This window comes from Camelina sativa, chromosome 4 (assembly GCF_030686135.1).
Source record: "Camelina sativa cultivar CO46 ecotype springtype chromosome 4, ASM3068613v1".
Lineage (NCBI taxonomy): Eukaryota > Viridiplantae > Streptophyta > Magnoliopsida > Brassicales > Brassicaceae > Camelina > Camelina sativa.
Genome location: NC_141883.1, coordinates 18505484 through 18522473, shown reverse-complemented (window position 1 = coordinate 18522473; position 16990 = coordinate 18505484). Strand labels below are relative to the sequence as shown.

At 32.7% G+C, this 16990-nt stretch overlaps 3 protein-coding genes and 1 non-coding gene across 4 annotated transcripts; all 4 read right to left on the bottom strand.

Annotated features, from left to right (window-relative positions):
• Positions 1 to 42: 42 nt before the first annotated feature.
• Positions 43 to 124, bottom strand: TRNAS-AGA (transfer RNA serine (anticodon AGA)). Its single transcript has one exon. It is a non-coding gene; the product is annotated as a tRNA-Ser (tRNA).
• A 128-nt stretch (positions 125 to 252) lies between these two features.
• Positions 253 to 2158, bottom strand: LOC104783857 (protein THYLAKOID ASSEMBLY 8-like, chloroplastic). The gene is made up of 3 exons (XM_087510317.1): positions 1616 to 2158; positions 820 to 1210; positions 253 to 588 (listed from the first exon to the last, which is right to left on the bottom strand). Exons 1-2 carry the CDS (start codon positions 1997 to 1999, stop codon positions 821 to 823), a joined length of 774 nt encoding a protein of 257 aa, XP_087366443.1. The 5' UTR covers positions 2000 to 2158; the 3' UTR covers positions 253 to 588; position 820.
• Positions 2159 to 2286: 128 nt separating this feature from the next.
• On the bottom strand, positions 2287 to 5514 carry LOC104783854 (subtilisin-like protease SBT4.5). The gene is made up of 7 exons (XM_087509080.1): positions 4492 to 5514; positions 3912 to 4398; positions 3736 to 3829; positions 3442 to 3653; positions 3242 to 3373; positions 2954 to 3161; positions 2287 to 2825 (listed from the first exon to the last, which is right to left on the bottom strand). Exons 1-7 carry the CDS (start codon positions 4740 to 4742, stop codon positions 2287 to 2289), a joined length of 1923 nt encoding a protein of 640 aa, XP_087365206.1. The 5' UTR covers positions 4743 to 5514.
• Positions 5515 to 12731: 7217 nt separating this feature from the next.
• LOC104783853 (subtilisin-like protease SBT4.5) lies at positions 12732 to 16224 on the bottom strand. Its single transcript, XM_019244302.2, has 10 exons — positions 15839 to 16224; positions 15640 to 15734; positions 15424 to 15515; positions 15084 to 15336; positions 14469 to 14979; positions 14298 to 14392; positions 13997 to 14212; positions 13798 to 13909; positions 13501 to 13708; positions 12732 to 13393 (listed from the first exon to the last, which is right to left on the bottom strand). Exons 1-10 carry the CDS (start codon positions 15938 to 15940, stop codon positions 12852 to 12854), a joined length of 2226 nt encoding a protein of 741 aa, XP_019099847.2. The 5' UTR covers positions 15941 to 16224; the 3' UTR covers positions 12732 to 12851.
• Positions 16225 to 16990: the final 766 nt, after the last annotated feature.

Sequence of the window (16990 nt, the reverse complement as noted above, 5' to 3'; positions counted from 1 at the left end):
TATCTTTTGGGGTCAATAATATGAACATATTGAAAACAAAAACGTGAGCGGCAGGATTCGAACCTGCGCGGGCGAAGCCCACATGATTTCTAGTCATGCCCGATAACCACTCCGGCACGCCCACAAGGACAAGCATCATTTCAGAAATCAACAATAATAAAACTTCTTCTATTACGTTGTTCATTAAGTAAGGATGAAAAGAGGAACCCTTCAAGAACATGAGAGGCCACAGAAATGTGGAAAAAGTAGAAATGTTGTCAACTTAGAATCTTTACTATAAAGATGATGGATTCACAAAGTTCGGTCATTGACTAATATTATGAAGCATCAGAACAAGGAATAGAAGTCGCTACATAAAGAAAGATGTTGGATTCACAAAAGTTTGGTCTTTGCCTAATATTATGAAGCATCATAACAGGGACTAGAAGTCGCTACATAATCTGGGCTCATCTCTAACTAAAGTTGGTCTTTTGTCTTGTGATGTAACAGTTTGTTTCGCCACTTGCTCAGATCTACTCATACTTCTTCAACATCACACATACTGGATCTTGATCAAGATAGACTTCCCATGTTGCTATTGTTAAGAGCCTGCATGATGCACACAAGTCACGGATGAATAACAGTCGCAAACATTTCTCGTTACTCACTGGTGCAATCCAAGACTAAGACTGATCTACAGTATGATTTGATTTAACTATCTTAGATTGCCAAAAGACTAAAAACTTCATACGTGGAGAGAAACAGTATTCAAAGAGAACAATTTGAGAAACACTGAGAAGTCTGAGATAGAAGAGTAGAGTTATAATGTGCATAACACACCTCAGCATCTACCAAATATCTCTTCTGGTGGATCATAAGCATGTTTCTCAGGGAACAACTCTTCGAAATCTTTCTTCACTTTGTTTCTAAGAAGCGGATGCGGCAGAAGCCCTTTCAACAGAACCCTAAACGGCAGCTCTTCCGGCGGATCCGGGGACTTCAACATGTCCTCATACACATTCATTGCATCAGCGGGACATCCATCTCTCAGAAACCCTCTAATAACTTCAGTATAAGTCTGAGAATCTGGAAAGAGGTTCTCTTTCTTCATTTTCTCCCACAACGCCATTGCCTCATCCATTCTTTTACTCTTTGATAAGGATACTATAAGGTCCTTGTACATAAACACATCAGGTTGGTACCATTCCTGCTTCTGGATCACCCCAAACATCTGTAAATTAAATAAACCAATCATCAACAACAATGCATGACCTTAAGAGCTACAAACTAGAAAAAACACAGAACCACATGAATATACGTATATGAACTATAAAGGAAGGTCTCAGAACTTAAGAATACAACTACACTAAAGTCAGCTCTGTTCAGACATTTCGTCGAACAGTTCATGAGCACCTCTGAAACTCTGCATTTAACCAAAACCGACCCCAATTTTGTAGAACAGAAACACAGAACATTGCAATCAAACTATAAAAAAACGTAAACACGATCGTAGTAATCAACAAAGCTCAAGCATTTCCCCCAAAACATGGAATCTAACTAAATTTAAGCCGAAGCAAAAAAAAAAAAAAAAAAAAGCGTGAAAGACCCAAAAGAAATTGTCAAGTAAAGAACTCACCTTGATAGCTAACGCAGTCTCTTCTTGTCGTTCAAGCTCGCCGATAACAGCTAACATATCTAATTTCAGCAATCTGAAAACATGGGTTTTTATAAACTTCTCAAGCTTCTCGTCGTCTTCTTTCAATCTCTTGAGACCCAGAATCACGAAAAGAGCTTCTTTTCCGATCAGTTTCTTCCCTCTCCAGAGAGGACCTCTTGGTCTCCCGTCATGGAACCGAGAAACAAACACCGTAAAGGGTTTCGGCGGAATCGGGTGAAGTAGCGTTCTGGGTTTTAGATTCGAGAATGAAATCCGATGAATTGATGGGTTTCTAGTTAGGTTTTGTAAGAAGATCGATGCGAAAGATGGGATTTTTCGGGAGAAGACGCGAACTGCTATCATCTCTCTCTCTCGGTCGTAAGACTCTCCAAGGTGTGAACTTTTGAATCGTTCTCTACTCTGTAGTATCACTTAGAACAGTAGTGAAACTAACAAAACGACAGCGTCTTAAGGTGCTTCGCTTTGTTAACTATTCTTTAAAATCTAACTTGGAGAGGAACCAGAAACATCATATTCAATCATAGTTTTATAGAGATACCAACTGGTTCTGACACATTAGTTCGTAGTCGTAGCATAAATGTCATTATTAATCATAGTTTTGAAGAGACATATCCACTGATTCTGACACATTAGTTCGTAGCATAAATAACGATAGGGCTTTTCACAGAATGGATTCCATCAGACCATATCAAGTGTGCTGACTCAAGTTTGTCAGCTTCGGGACCTTGGCCTGAAACCGTAACCGTGAAATACCTCTTCTGGTACATAGACTTCAGTGACAAGGAATCTGGAACGACCTTGACGGTGAGTTTTGATCCTCCGAGTACTTTGGCTTTGTAATTTGACTTTGATGTACCGACGTTTGTGACTGTTCTACGAAAAGTCAGGTTGAATGGTTCTGTTGCTGCCACTTTAGCCGTCATGGAAGGGTAGTTGAGGTTTCTTGGTAATGAGTGGCTCTGTTCTTCACTGCAACTGCTGTTTTCACCCGAAATGAGTCTTAAACTCTTTCCCGTGTAGTTCAAGCCACAAAGGAAGGTGACATGGTCGGATATAGTAAGTTCATAGACAAGTCCAGGGTGAACTGCGGCTATTGGACTGACATGGCCAGCTCCATAAGCAAACTCAGCCATATGATCGGACAGAGTTGATGTATTCATTGGCTGAGCTGCAAGAGACCCAAAAAAAAAAAAACAGAGTGTGACAAACCCTTTCTTGCGATACAAGAACGTTATGTTACCAAGATAAAATGAGCAGAGTATTCTAAAAAACAAGAGTGGGCCTTATTTTGCATACCCGTAGTCATGATGGCTGATTGGATCATGAAAGGAGACCAGCGTGGGTGAAACGTCTTTAGGTAGGCGGCTACACCAGCAATGTGCGGGCAAGACATTGAAGTTCCGCTAATGATAGAGTAGTTTACACGTCTTGTGTCTGATTCGCTCGGTGGAGCAATAGGAGAATAAGCAGCAAGGATCTCTGTTCCTGGTACTGTTATATCCGGCTGGAATTCAAATTCACATTCAATTAGACCCAAGAGAGAGCAATACAAGTAAATTGATCTTCTATGGTTTCTATGTGTACCTTCAAGATATCAGGGATGAGAGTGTTTGGACCACGAGAAGAGTAGGATGCAGTGATGGGAGCTGTCTGGTTAAAGATCGTCTCACTTTTCATAACAGTCGCTTTAGGGTTTGTGGCCAAAAACAAATCGAGCTTCAAGATGGATAACTTGTAAGAACTAAATATAATAAGACAGAGAGAAGTGCTTTGCTTTACTTTGCCGAGTTCATATGGGAGAGGACAGAGTTATAGTCCTCTTCCGAGAGGACCGAGACTGGGAAAGAGAAGATTAAGGCGAAATCTACTCTGCTGCTCTTAATGATGGACGCGATGGCTCCCTTAGATTGAACTTCATCTGAATTTTGAGCAGAATCGCATAATACAATTTTTCCTTTTACACGCTTAGTGTCTAAACAATGTGGTGAGCAGAACCTGAAACCGAAAAAACCATTTAAATCTACTATGTGAAGAGCAAAAATAAATATGAAGATTAGTGTCTTGGGATGGAAGTTATCCAGCGGTTGCAGCATCGCACCTACTTGAAGCTGATCCTCCGTACACTTGAGCGTACATTGTTCCATTAAGTTCAAACGAATTCACTGATTTCCCCTGTTTTGCAACAAGCATTAATGTTAAAAGAAAGGACAAGATATGGACGCTTTTAAAAATAAATGTGGTTCTTGGTACTCACGACAACTGTCTTACCATCTCCAAGAACAACTTTGGTGACAAACGCGCGGTTCGTGTTACTAGCAGCAACGGTGAAGATCCATGGTGAAACGCTTCTGACCGTTCCACGCGCTGGACCGCTGTTTCCAGCGGAGTTCACTGTGAGGATTCCCTTGGCCATGGCATGGAAAGCTCCAATCGCGATTGGGTCCAACTCGAATCGTAAAATAGTGAACGGAGAGATGGAGATGCTGATGAGATCAACGTTGTCTGCTATCACATCATCAAATGCAGATAGAATTCTATCAGCTCTGCACCCTTGAATATCACATACGCTGTACACTGCAATTCTTGCGGCTGGAACGCCACCTCTGGCGGTTCCGTTTCCAAGTGCGTAAAAGCTCACATGCTTCACAGCGTTCCCAGCAGCAGTGGATGCCGTATGTGACCCATGGCCATCGTTGTCCCTGGCTGACTCCATCCCATAGTACCGTGCTCCAATAAGCTTGCTGTAACACAACAAATTAACATTCATTTCTACTTAGAAATTGACATCTTTACGAAAGTTTATTGCTATCGATTTGAGTGGATTCATATCAAACCTGTTGCAAGAGAAGTTTTTGCCGCCTTCACAAGCACCTCTCCATTTCTTAGGAGGAGGAGAAAAGCCTTTGTCGCTAAAGCTTTCCGATTCTGGCCAGATTCCAGTATCAATGACTCCAATGATGATATTGATTTCGGTGCTTGAGTGTGAGTGTGCTCTTTCGTCTTCCTTGAGACCAAGAAAGTTCCAAGACGATGTCGTCTGGAGCTGGTGTATCCTGTTCGGAAACATCGACACAACTTCGTCCATACCTAATATTTGAAGTTAAATATTTAAAACATACACATAATCTTAATTTTAAGAAACACAAGAATAATAGTTTACAAATTGCATAAATACATCTACATGACATTGTTTAATACTGTATGTTTCTATTACATGAAAATATTCACAAACGACAGCGTATTCTTTATAATGGTTGGTTGGTTGATGCATTGATAATTTACAAATCAGTACACACACAAGAAAAATAAATAACAGTATATATAACAAACCATATTAACTAATGTAGTTTTTTTTTATAATAAATATACGTTTTTCAAGTTCCTATAATCTCGCTGCAAATGGTTATTTAAAATTGAAAAAGTGAGTTGAACAAAACTTAGTTGAATAATCTTCACCCCATTCATCTCCAAAATAATGGTTGAACAAATTAAACATTTTTGCTGTAGGATTAGTTTATTTTTTCACTTTTTAAGTTGACTAGGTTGAATAGTTTTTTTTCAACTTCTTCCACCTCTTCCATTGAAATGGTGAAAGTTGGTTGAATAATTTTTTTCAACTCCTTCGACCCTTTCAATTGTGCAACCATTTGCACCCTATGAATGTGATGGCACTTACGTTCAACTTTGTCTCTTTCTGATTCAGTTAGTTGGGCCGCAAACCCGGTGAAACTTCTTTTATGCTTCGTCAAGAAGCAATTCTCAACAGAGGTACACAAAATATAATTTTTGTTCGGGTGAGTAAGAATAATGTTGTAGAAATCAAGTATATTTTTCTTGAAGGCTTTTTATTTTAACATGAAAAACCAAAATATATATATACGTATATATATATAAGTATTACAAGTTTACAATATTTACAACATTTATCAACCTTTTTCCGGTGACCTTTTTAAGGACACTCGTATGATGAGACAACGGTAAATAGTTAACGAGAGCAGAAAGTGCACCAATGTATACTATGTACACCTGCAAGATCATCATCGTCAACATCATAGTCTCATAAGTTGTATACATGTAAGGTTAACAATATCTTATTGTATAAACCTTAGTTTTCAAAGTTAGTAATTCATATAATCGCGACATGTGTGAAAAAACTTATTTAATAATTATAAGAAAATTAAAAAATCCTAAAAATAAAAGAATTACAATTAATATTTTTGAAGTATAGAAAACCAAAAGTAATCAATTATATCACTAATTCTAATAGGAAAATTTTCTATTAAATTACTAATTTCAATAGGAAAATACGTGCAATTAATAAGGAAAATATTTGTAATTTAATTGCAATTATTATTTATTATAATCATATAGTAAAAAAAGAAATTTATATAGAAAAGTGATTAAAGTATGAAAAGGTTTAATGTGTTAAAATTAGTGATTAACATAATGTAAGAAATATAAGATAATCAAAATAAGATATTAATGTAATTTTCTTAAGTTTTTCAATCAGTGAATGATTTGATAGCGTATTCAATATTATGTTATTATATAAACCTTGGTTTTCAAAGTTAGTAACTCATGTGATCGCGATACATGTCAATTCAACAATTAAAGATGTTATGATGTGTTATACAAAAACTTTGTTTTAACATATTTATAAATTATAAGAAATTAAAAATTTAAACAATTTAATAAATGTAAAAAGATAGTTCATATATGTATGTAATAAAATAATACTAATTCTATAAGAAAAAGAATTAAGAAAATTATACAATTAATTACTATAATAGCATAATTAAATAAATTATATTATCAGTTATTAATCCTAAAAGAAAAAGGATTGTAGATACTCACTTTTACATAAACAAATAATTTTTTCATAATAACGTCTTTGAATTTTTGATAAATTTATGATGTTGTTGGATAATTAGTAAAACTATTACTTATCAGATTACAAAATATGAAACAAATATATTTAAGATATTTTTACTTTTTCAAATATGAGATAAAATTAGTTTTCATTTTTTTTATTGAGAATTATATTTTATTAATTTTTAGTTTTTATAAAATATGAAGTAAGGTATAAATTTGATATAATGCACATTTTTTTATATGAAAATTATAAATGTTATTCATTGGGATTGAGTGCATGGAATTAAAATATAATTTTATTATCATGTAATAATATAAAAAGAAATTGTATTGCAAGATGGAGTGTGTGAAATCTAAATCCGATTTTTTAAAAAATCAAATTAAATAAAATTAAAATTTTGAATACAACTTAAAATTTCACATATTTTTCTTATATCCGCGTTAATACATGAGCCTAATATAGTATCACGATGAGGGGCCAGGGAACAACTTAAACAAAAAAAGAAGAAGATGAGGGGGAACAATTGGGCTACCTGTTCTTGGTCATTATCTGCTGAGCAGAACTTCAGAAACAAGAGAGAGACAAACGAAGAGAAATAAAATTTCAACATTTTTAATCTTATAAATTTTGGGAGAATACGGTGATTATATATTTTATAGGATGTGATCATATTGTTTTATTTTCGTTTTTCTTGTTTTCTCTTTAATATTGAAACTAGATAACAACCCGCACATAGTGTGGGATAAATCGATTTAAAGAAAATTATTATAAGTAAAATTATTATTCGAGAACCAATATTTGTTTGTGTCAAACATAACATGTAACTAAAGTTTTTTATTTATTTATTCAAAGCTGCGTTTTTTTGTGTAAAAAATACGTTTCACCCGTAAAATCTTTAAATGTGTAAGAAAAAATATTGATAAAATGTTAATATTTATTGCAACATGTCTTTTGTGTGGTTTAAAAATCAAATTCATATATCTTATGTTTAATTTTGTAATCATAACAATTTTGCATGTTTCTTATGTAACCATAACAACATATACTAAATCACTCGGTAGTTTAATTAATTATTTCTATTATATGTTAGTAACAATCGGATTCTAAACTAATTTTTTTGAAGATAATATAATTTATTGATTTAATATTTGTGATTAGACTATTTAAATCTTTTGAGTTAGTCGGTTTGTTAATATTTTCTATAAATAACGGATTATTACCAAAAAATCATTATGAAAAAATTAATGAAATTTCAAAATCAACGTATTCGTGTAAGAATACATTTCACCCGTGAATTATGTGAACGTGGTAAAGAAAATATTTATAAAATGTTACAATTTATGGAAATATATATTTTTGTGTGAATGAAAAATCAAATTTTTATATTTATGGTTAATCGAATAACTATAACAATTTTTTATAATTTAATAATCACTCATTATATATATTATGATTTTTTCGGTACTAAGTTTATTTATAATGATAAGGTTATTGTCATATTCGTTTTTAATAGCACATAGATTAATGTACAATTAAAAAGTATATTCCTATTCCGTTATCAATATTTCTAGTTTTTTAATGAATAATCACACTAAGTGTTGAGATTAATTATTTTACATACTTAGATATATATAAATAATTACACATCATGATATCCCCTAATTTATTGTCATTTTTATATTTATTTATGAATATCTATAAATCTATATTTATTGGGAATTAAGTTTCCTTTAATACGTTGGAGATAATTCATGGGTAATATATTTCTTTTTATAATCAATCATAATAATTATTGAAAGCTTGTTATTTAAATTATTATGGTAATAATACTAACATAAAAATAACATTTTTTATATGATTTTGTTAATAAGTTATATGTTCTTTATTTTTATTAACTTTATATATTTTTATAGCCTTTTTAGAATATTTTACTTATATTGATTTTAAGAAATTAATATTTTCTTAAAAATAATATAACTTTGACTTGTATATTTGTAAGTAAATTTTAGTGGAATTTTGACTTAAAATAGTATGTAATTATTTAATTAGTTTTAATATGTGATATTTAAATTTGTGTGAGAACTGATGACATATCTAATTATTATTTAGTTAATTTTTTTTTTTTGAAAATATAATGGTATGTTAATGTAATTAAGTAGAAAAGTTAAGGGTTTTTTGCTAAATGTATTTCGAGGTCTCTGGCGTCGACACATCAGCTTTTTGAAGAGAATGCTTCTCTTTTAATATATAGGGGATATCAGTTCCAATACAACATGTCTACCTCACATGGTAACCAGTGAACTACCACATGTAGTTTTCACAACGCCACTACCAAAAACTTCAGACTATTTTCACAATTCTGGCTATATACCTTACAAATTCTAGATTTCCACAAATAACTAAAGCAATCATCAATGCATCATTGGTGTCTTAGATAAAGAAATATATGTCATTAATTTCTTTGATAAAAAAATCATTATTGTTTTTTTATTGTTATCATTTTGAACATTTATTAGAAAACTAAAGAAATATTTGGAGATGTTATAAAAATGAAAGAAAATTGCTGAAAATTTAATTTTGCTCCTTCAATGCAAGTCGTTGTCAAAAGAAAAAAAAAGAAAAAAAAAATGAAAATCGATGTTAGGGAGGGGAAGAAAAAGAAAAAGAATGTAAGTTAAATACAGATAAATACGCATACTTACTTGGGAAACTTTCAAAAATACTCATTTTTAATGTTACTTTTCAAAAAATACCCTTTCATAGTGTCCATTTTTAAAAATACTCATTTTTAATATATAAAACGATTAAATTATAAACCCTAAACCCCAAATATTAAATCTTACCCCCTAAAAACTATACCCTAAATATAAAATAGAAAACCCAAACCTAAAAAAAAATTCTAAAAATTAATTTAACATATTATAATTGTGTAAAAATGGTAAAAAGGAAAATGTTTTAAAAATGGGAAATTTTAAAAGAGACATCTCAAAAAGGGTTTTTTTTGTAACAAATTCTCCACTTAATTCAACACAGAAAAAAGTGGCCAGGCTAATTTCTAGTTGCTTTAATTTGAACGGACCAAACTACATGATCGGTATATAGCCACTATGCAAAAAACCTTAACCTTAATTGCAAAAAAAACTAACCAATTACACATGAAAGAATTTATCCTGAAAACTTTACGAGGGGGGTATTCAAATGAGGATTTTGGAGGATTTTGGTTTTTTTATTAAAACTATCTGTTATTTAACTTATGATTTTTAAATTACTTCTCAAATTCAATGTTATTCAATTTGGAATTTCTATAAAATCATTGAAAATCACTCACAATATTTTATTATTCAATTAATAATTTGTCAAAATCATATAAAAGCAATTGTTATTCAAAGTAATTTTTTTAAATAAAAAATCAAAATATAGATTTTTGGAGACTTTGGATACATTTTTACATGAGAAATCCGATAGAAAAAATCACAATTTAGGAGGCTTTCCATTTGTCTTTTTTTTGAAAAGTGTCGTCAGATTTTTTTAGTTCATCCCTCCCTTAATCCAGTAGAGGCATTGAAAATCAAGTGACTGCTTTAGCTTCTAACCAAATCAAATAGACAATGTGCTCAACAAGGCACCCCCAACAGTTAGTATCCAATTTGCCCATTCACCACAAAATTTATCAGCTCGTTGATGCTTGGAAATGCCACATCTTCGAGTGCTCATTGTAAGAGAAAGTCAAAATGTCACTATCATCCAAACATAACCTACAATGACCGGATGCAAGAACAAAATCATCATTAATGATCAGGAAGAATGGGGCATATTACATCTGACAAATAGACGAGAATTGTGGTATACACAAAACAAAAACAACCGGTACACAGTTTTGAAAATCACCAAAATGCTTAAAATATATAAAGAAAAGTGTGAAAAGTGACTTGATATCCAAAGAAAAACATATTCTGTAGTGGATGTTGATGACGTTACCACAAATGCTTGGTTCTCTCTACAAAAAGTTCAGACGTCTGAGACAACGCGTAAGGCTTTTTTAAATCTTCACTTGGCCCTTTTTTTATATGGAAAGTTTTTTAGTTCCAAAATATGCAACATATGACACTACATTATAGGATTGGGTAGATTTTAATTTAATTATGTAGTTTGTACTTTTAAGGAATTAATAACTAGAAATGTTTAATCCTTACATACATGTATGATGTATCTAAGGCAAAATCCGAACCGAAAGTAACCCGACCGATCCTCTCAACAATATATTACTGTTAAAAATAAAATGAAATGAAAATGAGAATAGAAGTAATACCACCAGCACAACACTCTGGATCTTCACAAGCACCAGACCAACATGGAGGATAGGGAGCCATCTCTTCTTTATCTTTCTTTGCCAACTATTAATACATAACTGAATCTATAATAGTATTTTTGCAGCAGTTTTTGCTCAAAAATCAGTTTTGAAAAGTTTTTACATTTAATGTCATTTAATGCTTATATTCATATCCAAACAAGTTTTAATTCTCTCTATTGTCCTTATAACCAAACAGAATTAAGATATTTTAAATATCCATATATATAATATTTTAAAATTAATATAGATTTTTAGAAGATTTATTCCATATTAAAAAAAATTATTCTCCTATCATCTTTTTTGATTTTAAAATTTAAATGTAGCGAATCATCATATAATACATAAAGTTGATAAAAATATATATTTTTTCTTGCATATATTGTGATTTGAATTTTTTTAAACGAACATATATTATTCAATTAATATAAAAAGTGTGTGTTCAACATACATATATCGTAAATTTACTGTATATAGTAAATTACAGAATTTTAAAAAGTTTATAATTTATAACTGATATATCTAAACTTAATAAAATGTTTAAAATTATGAATATTTAAAAATATTAAATTTTTAAAATAACACAAAAGAGTTATATTACATGACGGATTATATGATATTACATGATTGAATTGATAATACTAAAAAATAAAATATCATTAATATGATACTTCAATACAGGTTAAATCTTTATTATACTATTTTAACAACACAAATATAAAATATGTCGAATCAAACTGATTTAATTAAGATTATATTAAAAAAAATTGTCGGGCGGTATACCACGAATTATATACTAAATCACAAAAATTAACAAAAGAGTACATTAGCAAAATTAGTATTAAAATAGTACATTGAAAAATAAATAAAAAACTTGTCAAACATACGGGCAGATTGTCTGGCTCGTTCTTCGAGATCTTTATCTTCTGAGACTTCTTTTGTAAACTTTTATCCTCCGGTTTGGGCAACCAATCTTGGAGTTATTTTCTAAATTAATGTTTGGTTGGAAAAAAAAAAAAACTTGTCCCGCGATATACCGCGGGTCATAATCTAGTTGTTATTATTTTACTCTCTACTGATGTTCACGTTAAATATCCAATTGTTATAAAACTTGTGTTTATTAATATGGAAACTAATAAATGTAGTTTGCATAAGAGAATGAATAATTGACTTGATTTCCTTTATTTTTGAATTTTCGAATCCAAACTACAAGCTTATTTGTTTACATATACCAAAAAATTGTTTAAGAAAAAGAAATAAATAAATTATTTCATAGGTTTGACCATGTTAACTATCTACATTTATGATTTATCAAAATTAATGTTTGACTGTACTATATGCGATCATTTATAGCATAATTTCTGTAACTAATTTACACATATTATTAGGCACCATATTTGTTAGAAATCCATTACTGATCTTGTTTAGATCAAGCTCCTGAACAGTTGTACGTAAGATCTCGTGCTTTCGAGAGATTTGAATTTCATATTCGATCAATTCTGTAATTAGGAGAGAATCCTCTGTTATTTTACTAAACTTTCAGGATTCTTATGTTTTTTGAAGTACAAAGAAACAAATATTTTGGTTGACAAAAAAAAAATCAAATATTTTGGTTAACATTGAACAATTCTATCTCACGTAATACTATATTTAAAAATAAATCAAACTAATATAAAATTAAATAAAAACAAATGTATACTTCTTTGTTAACAGTGATAGATTTCAAATGCATAAAACACGCTGATTAGTAAGACTTTAAGATGGTTGATACATTTGATCGTTATCCAAATTAAATCAAAACTCTCATATAACAATGTTGAATTTCGAACCAATAAGCAAATCCGACAAAGATGTTTTGACTTTAAATGGGTGAACGAATTAGAAACCTCCTAAACAACAAACATATCATGACAAGTAAAATAAACAATCATAACTGGCGATAATGTTTAGAGACAAGAACTAATTTTGACTAATCAGTTCGTAGCATAAACAACAATGGGGCTTCTCACAGAATGAACACCATCAGACCATATCAGGTGTGCGGACACAAAATTTTGATCAGCTTCGGGACCTTTGCCTGAAACAGTCACCTTGAAGGACTTCTTCATGTGCAAGGACTTCAGAAACAAGACTTCTGGAAACACCTTGACGTTGAGTTTAGATCCCACTACCTTTGCTTTGTAGGTGCCGTTACCCATACCAACATTAGTGACTGTTCTATGGAAAGTCAGTTTGAACGGTTCTGCCGCCGAGACTTGAGCAGTCATCGATGGATAGTTTAGGTTTCGGGGTAATGAATTACTTTGTTCTTTAGTGCAACTGCTGCTATCACCGGAAATGAGTCTTAAGTTCTTCCCGGTGTAGTTCAAGCCACAAAGAAAGGCGATGTGGTCGGATTTAGTAGCTTCATAAACGAGTCCAGGATGAACTGCAGCTATCGGATCGACATGGCCCGCTCCGTAGGCAAACTCGGCCATCTCGTTAAATGGAGAACTAGATGCACTCATTGGCCAAGCTACACGAAACCCATCAAAAACAGAGTATTTTAAATTTTCTTGCAATACAAGAAACTTATGTTTTAAAGAAAAAAAACAAGGACAGAGTGATTTTATTTTTGCTTACCGGTAGTCATGATGGCGGATTGGATCATGGAAGGAGACCAGCTTGGGTGGAACGTTCTTAGGTAGGCGGCTACACCAGCAACATGCGGGCAAGACATTGAAGTTCCTGTATCAACAGAGTACTTTACACGTCTTGTGTCTGATTTGCTTGGTGGGCCATCAGGAGAATAAGCAGCAAGGATCTCTGATCCAGGCGCTGTTATATCTGGCTGAAAATCAAATTCATCATTTAATCAGACATAAGAATGTTAGAATGACAACTAGAAGAAACTTAGCTCTTCTGTGTTTCTATATATACCTTCAAGATATCAGGAATGATTGTGTTTGGGCCACGAGAAGAGTAGGAAGCAACGACTGGAGCTTTCTGATTAAAGATAGTCTCACTTTTCAGAACAGTTGCTTTGGGGTTTCTGGCCAAAAAAATAAAAATGAAATAAAGATGGAGCTATACGATGGAGTACTAGTTGTAAAATTAAAACAGAGAGATGGGTTTGTACATTGTGGAGTTCATATACGAGAGGACAGTGTTATATTCGTCTTCCAAGTGAATAGACACTGGAAAAGAGAAGATTAATGCCACATCTCCATTGCGACTCTTAACAATGGATGCAACGGCTCCCATAGCTTGAGCTACATCTGAATTTTGCGGGGAATCGCATAACACAATCTTTCCTTTCACAAGTTTACTGTCTAGACACCCTGGTGAGCAGAACCTGAAACAGCATTTACCATTAAAACCTGCTATGTGAAGACCAAAATAGTTTACAAAGATAAAATGTTTCTTGGAATAGAAGTTACCTGGCTGAAGCATCACCGCAACTACTTGAAGCTGATTGCCCGTATACAAGAGGGTGCTTCCTTCCGTTAAGTTCAAACGAGTTTACCGATCTTCCCTGTTCCACAACAAGCATTAATGTTAAACGAGGAAGTTGTTTTAAAGGAATGATGATTTTGTTTCTTGGTACTTACGACAACTGTCTTGCCGTTCCCGAGAACAACTTTGGTGACAAATGCGCGGTTTGTATTACTAGCAGCAACAGTGAAGATCCAAGGCGCAATGCTCGAGACTGTGCTACGTTGTGGACCACTGTTTCCTGCGGAATTTATAGTGAGGATTCCCTTGGCCATGGCATGGAAAGCCCCGATAGCGATAGGGTCTGCCTCGAACGGTGAACCGTTATCCCCACCTATGGAGATGCTAATAAGGTCTACCTTGTCTGCTATGGCATCGTCAAATGCGGCTAGAATTCCATCAGTGGTGCACCCATTGACGCCAGGGTCACATACTTTATAAACCGCTATTCTAGCAGCTGGGACGCCACCTCTCACGGTTCCATTACCGAGTCCATAAAAGCTTACGTGCTTCACAGCGTTTCCAGCTGCCGTGGATGCTGTGTGTGAGCCATGTCCCATGTTGTCCCTCGCTGACTCAGCAAACCCTTCTAGTTTGGGTGTGTAGTACCGTGCTCCAATAAGCTTGCTGTGTACAGCCACCAGATCGTTCACATTCATTTCAACCTTAAAATTTGACAAATCAAATCCTAACACATTTCAATTGTATAATAAGTTTAAGGGGTTTCATACTTGTTGCAAGTGAAGTTTCTGCCACCTTCGCAAACACCTTTCCATTTTTTAGGAGGGGGACCAAAGCCTTTGCCGCTGAAGCTGTCCGATTCAGGGTAGATTCCACTGTCGATAACACCAATGATTGTATCGCTCTCTACAAGATTGTTTCGCTTTGTCCTTTTGCCTTCTTTGAGGCCCATAAAATTCCAGGACGTCGTTGTTTGGAGCTTCAGTATCTTGCTTGGAAACACAGACACAACTTCGTCCATACCTAAGAAGTAATAACAAAACAATTAAATCATATAGAGTTAATGTTATTGTATAGAGAAGATTAGTAATTTGAGTTAATTACACTTACTTGCTAGTATCTCTCTTTCGAATTCGGTTAGCCAGGCTGCGAATCCGTTGAAACTCCTTTTATAATTCCTAACCAAACGATCCTCGATCGAACTTTGATAAAAAAGAATCATTTGTTAGAGGATCTATGAATTTTAATTTGATCGATAGACATGAAACCATATACATATAATCACATAAACACTCTGATCTATAAAATTGGATTAAATCATTGCACCTCTCTCCGGTAACATCTTGAAGAATACTAGCATGATGGGACATTGGCATGTAGTCAACACGAGCAGGGAGTGCACCCATGTATACAATATACACCTACGGATATATCATCAGCATCAGCATCAGGGTTGCTCATAAGTCATATAATTAGAACCATGATATGACCATGTTAACTAAAAAAGGATAATTTGTGCAATTACCTGTTTGTCTTGTTCATTTTCGGCTGCTGCGGCAAAACTCACAAGCAAGGCAAAGACAAAGAGACATGAGGATAGACAAGAGGAGAGAGCAGGTCTTGTCATAATTAATTGATATAAGTAAATGATATTTTTTTTATAAGATTGTTTGTGAGAATGAAAGGAATTATTTATAAGAAGAGATTATGTACATTGGTCTAAGAATGCAGTCAAAGTCTTTTAAGATTCTCTTTCTCTAATTACTAATATATATTAATGGCAATATATATAATGTATTTTCGTTATTAATGGCTTCGATTATAACGTTTAATTTGGCAATTTGCTACCGTTTCTACTTTCTTGGTCCACTATTCCTTGTATCCTCTTTTATTTTCTCTCCTTTAGTTGTTGTTCATGAATACAGAAAATATTTAAACAGAAAGAAATAACCTCTCCTTTGACTTGGTATATATAATTTCTCACTTTATACGACAAAAAGAAAAATATATAAATGTTGACAAATAAAAAAAGAATAATATATAAGTTTATAAACAATAACAGTGTAGTTCTTATTAATATTTAATAGCACTTAAATGGACAAACAAATGGAAATATTTTTTTAAAATTAATTTTATTATGCCTAGAAATGAGTATTGTGCAAATTTAAAATACAGTATATAATCCTAAATTCGGTTTATTATGGCAGCCTAATCATGTGAGGCAGGTTCATAGAGTTTGACCTTACATGAACGAAATATCCGCCACGCTAATGTTTTTAATTAATTGCTCTTCCGGACAACGTGTCTAACCTTTAAAGAGAGGTAATAAATATGTTCCAATGAAATCAAGAATTTTACCAAAAAAAGTGTTTATTATGGCTATGATTCTCTCTTACAAGTTACAACTTTGATCACACTCTCTATGTCTAATAGATATATTAGTTTAAATATGTTGTAACTAATTATATTCTTAATAATTATAGTGAAGTTCCATTTAGAAAGCAAATTAATATCAACAAAATCACTGGCTAATTACATGGATTAGTAGAAGCACATAGAGTCAACAAAATAACTAATAAGCATCTTGTTAGTGTTGTCCAAAAAAAAAAAAAAGTATCTTGTTAGTAAACCAAAGAAAGAAGATACATGTAGCCAAAAAGACCCCAAAAACAAAAAA

Bases quoted from the DNA above. Each gene is read 5' to 3' on its own strand.
- LOC104783857 (XM_087510317.1), bottom strand. From the start codon at position 1,999: ATGATAGCAGTTCGCGTCTTCTCCCGAAAAATCCCATCTTTCGCATCG. The intron at 1,211-1,615 runs GTGAGTTCTTTA...TTTAATTTACAG, and splicing joins AGACTGCGTTAGCTATCAAG to ATGTTTGGGGTGATCCAGAA.
- LOC104783854 (XM_087509080.1), bottom strand. From the start codon at position 4,742: ATGGACGAAGTTGTGTCGATGTTTCCGAACAGGATACACCAGCTCCAG. The intron at 4,399-4,491 runs GTTTGATATGAA...GTTGTGTTACAG, and splicing joins AAAAACTTCTCTTGCAACAG to CAAGCTTATTGGAGCACGGT. The intron at 3,374-3,441 runs GCAAAGTAAAGC...TCCATCTTGAAG, and splicing joins TCCTCTCCCATATGAACTCG to CTCGATTTGTTTTTGGCCAC.
- LOC104783853 (XM_019244302.2), bottom strand. From the start codon at position 15,940: ATGACAAGACCTGCTCTCTCCTCTTGTCTATCCTCATGTCTCTTTGTC. The intron at 15,337-15,423 runs GTAAGTGTAATT...ATTACTTCTTAG, and splicing joins CGAAAGAGAGATACTAGCAA to GTATGGACGAAGTTGTGTCT. The intron at 13,709-13,797 runs GTATATATAGAA...TTTGATTTTCAG, and splicing joins TCATTCCTGATATCTTGAAG to CCAGATATAACAGCGCCTGG.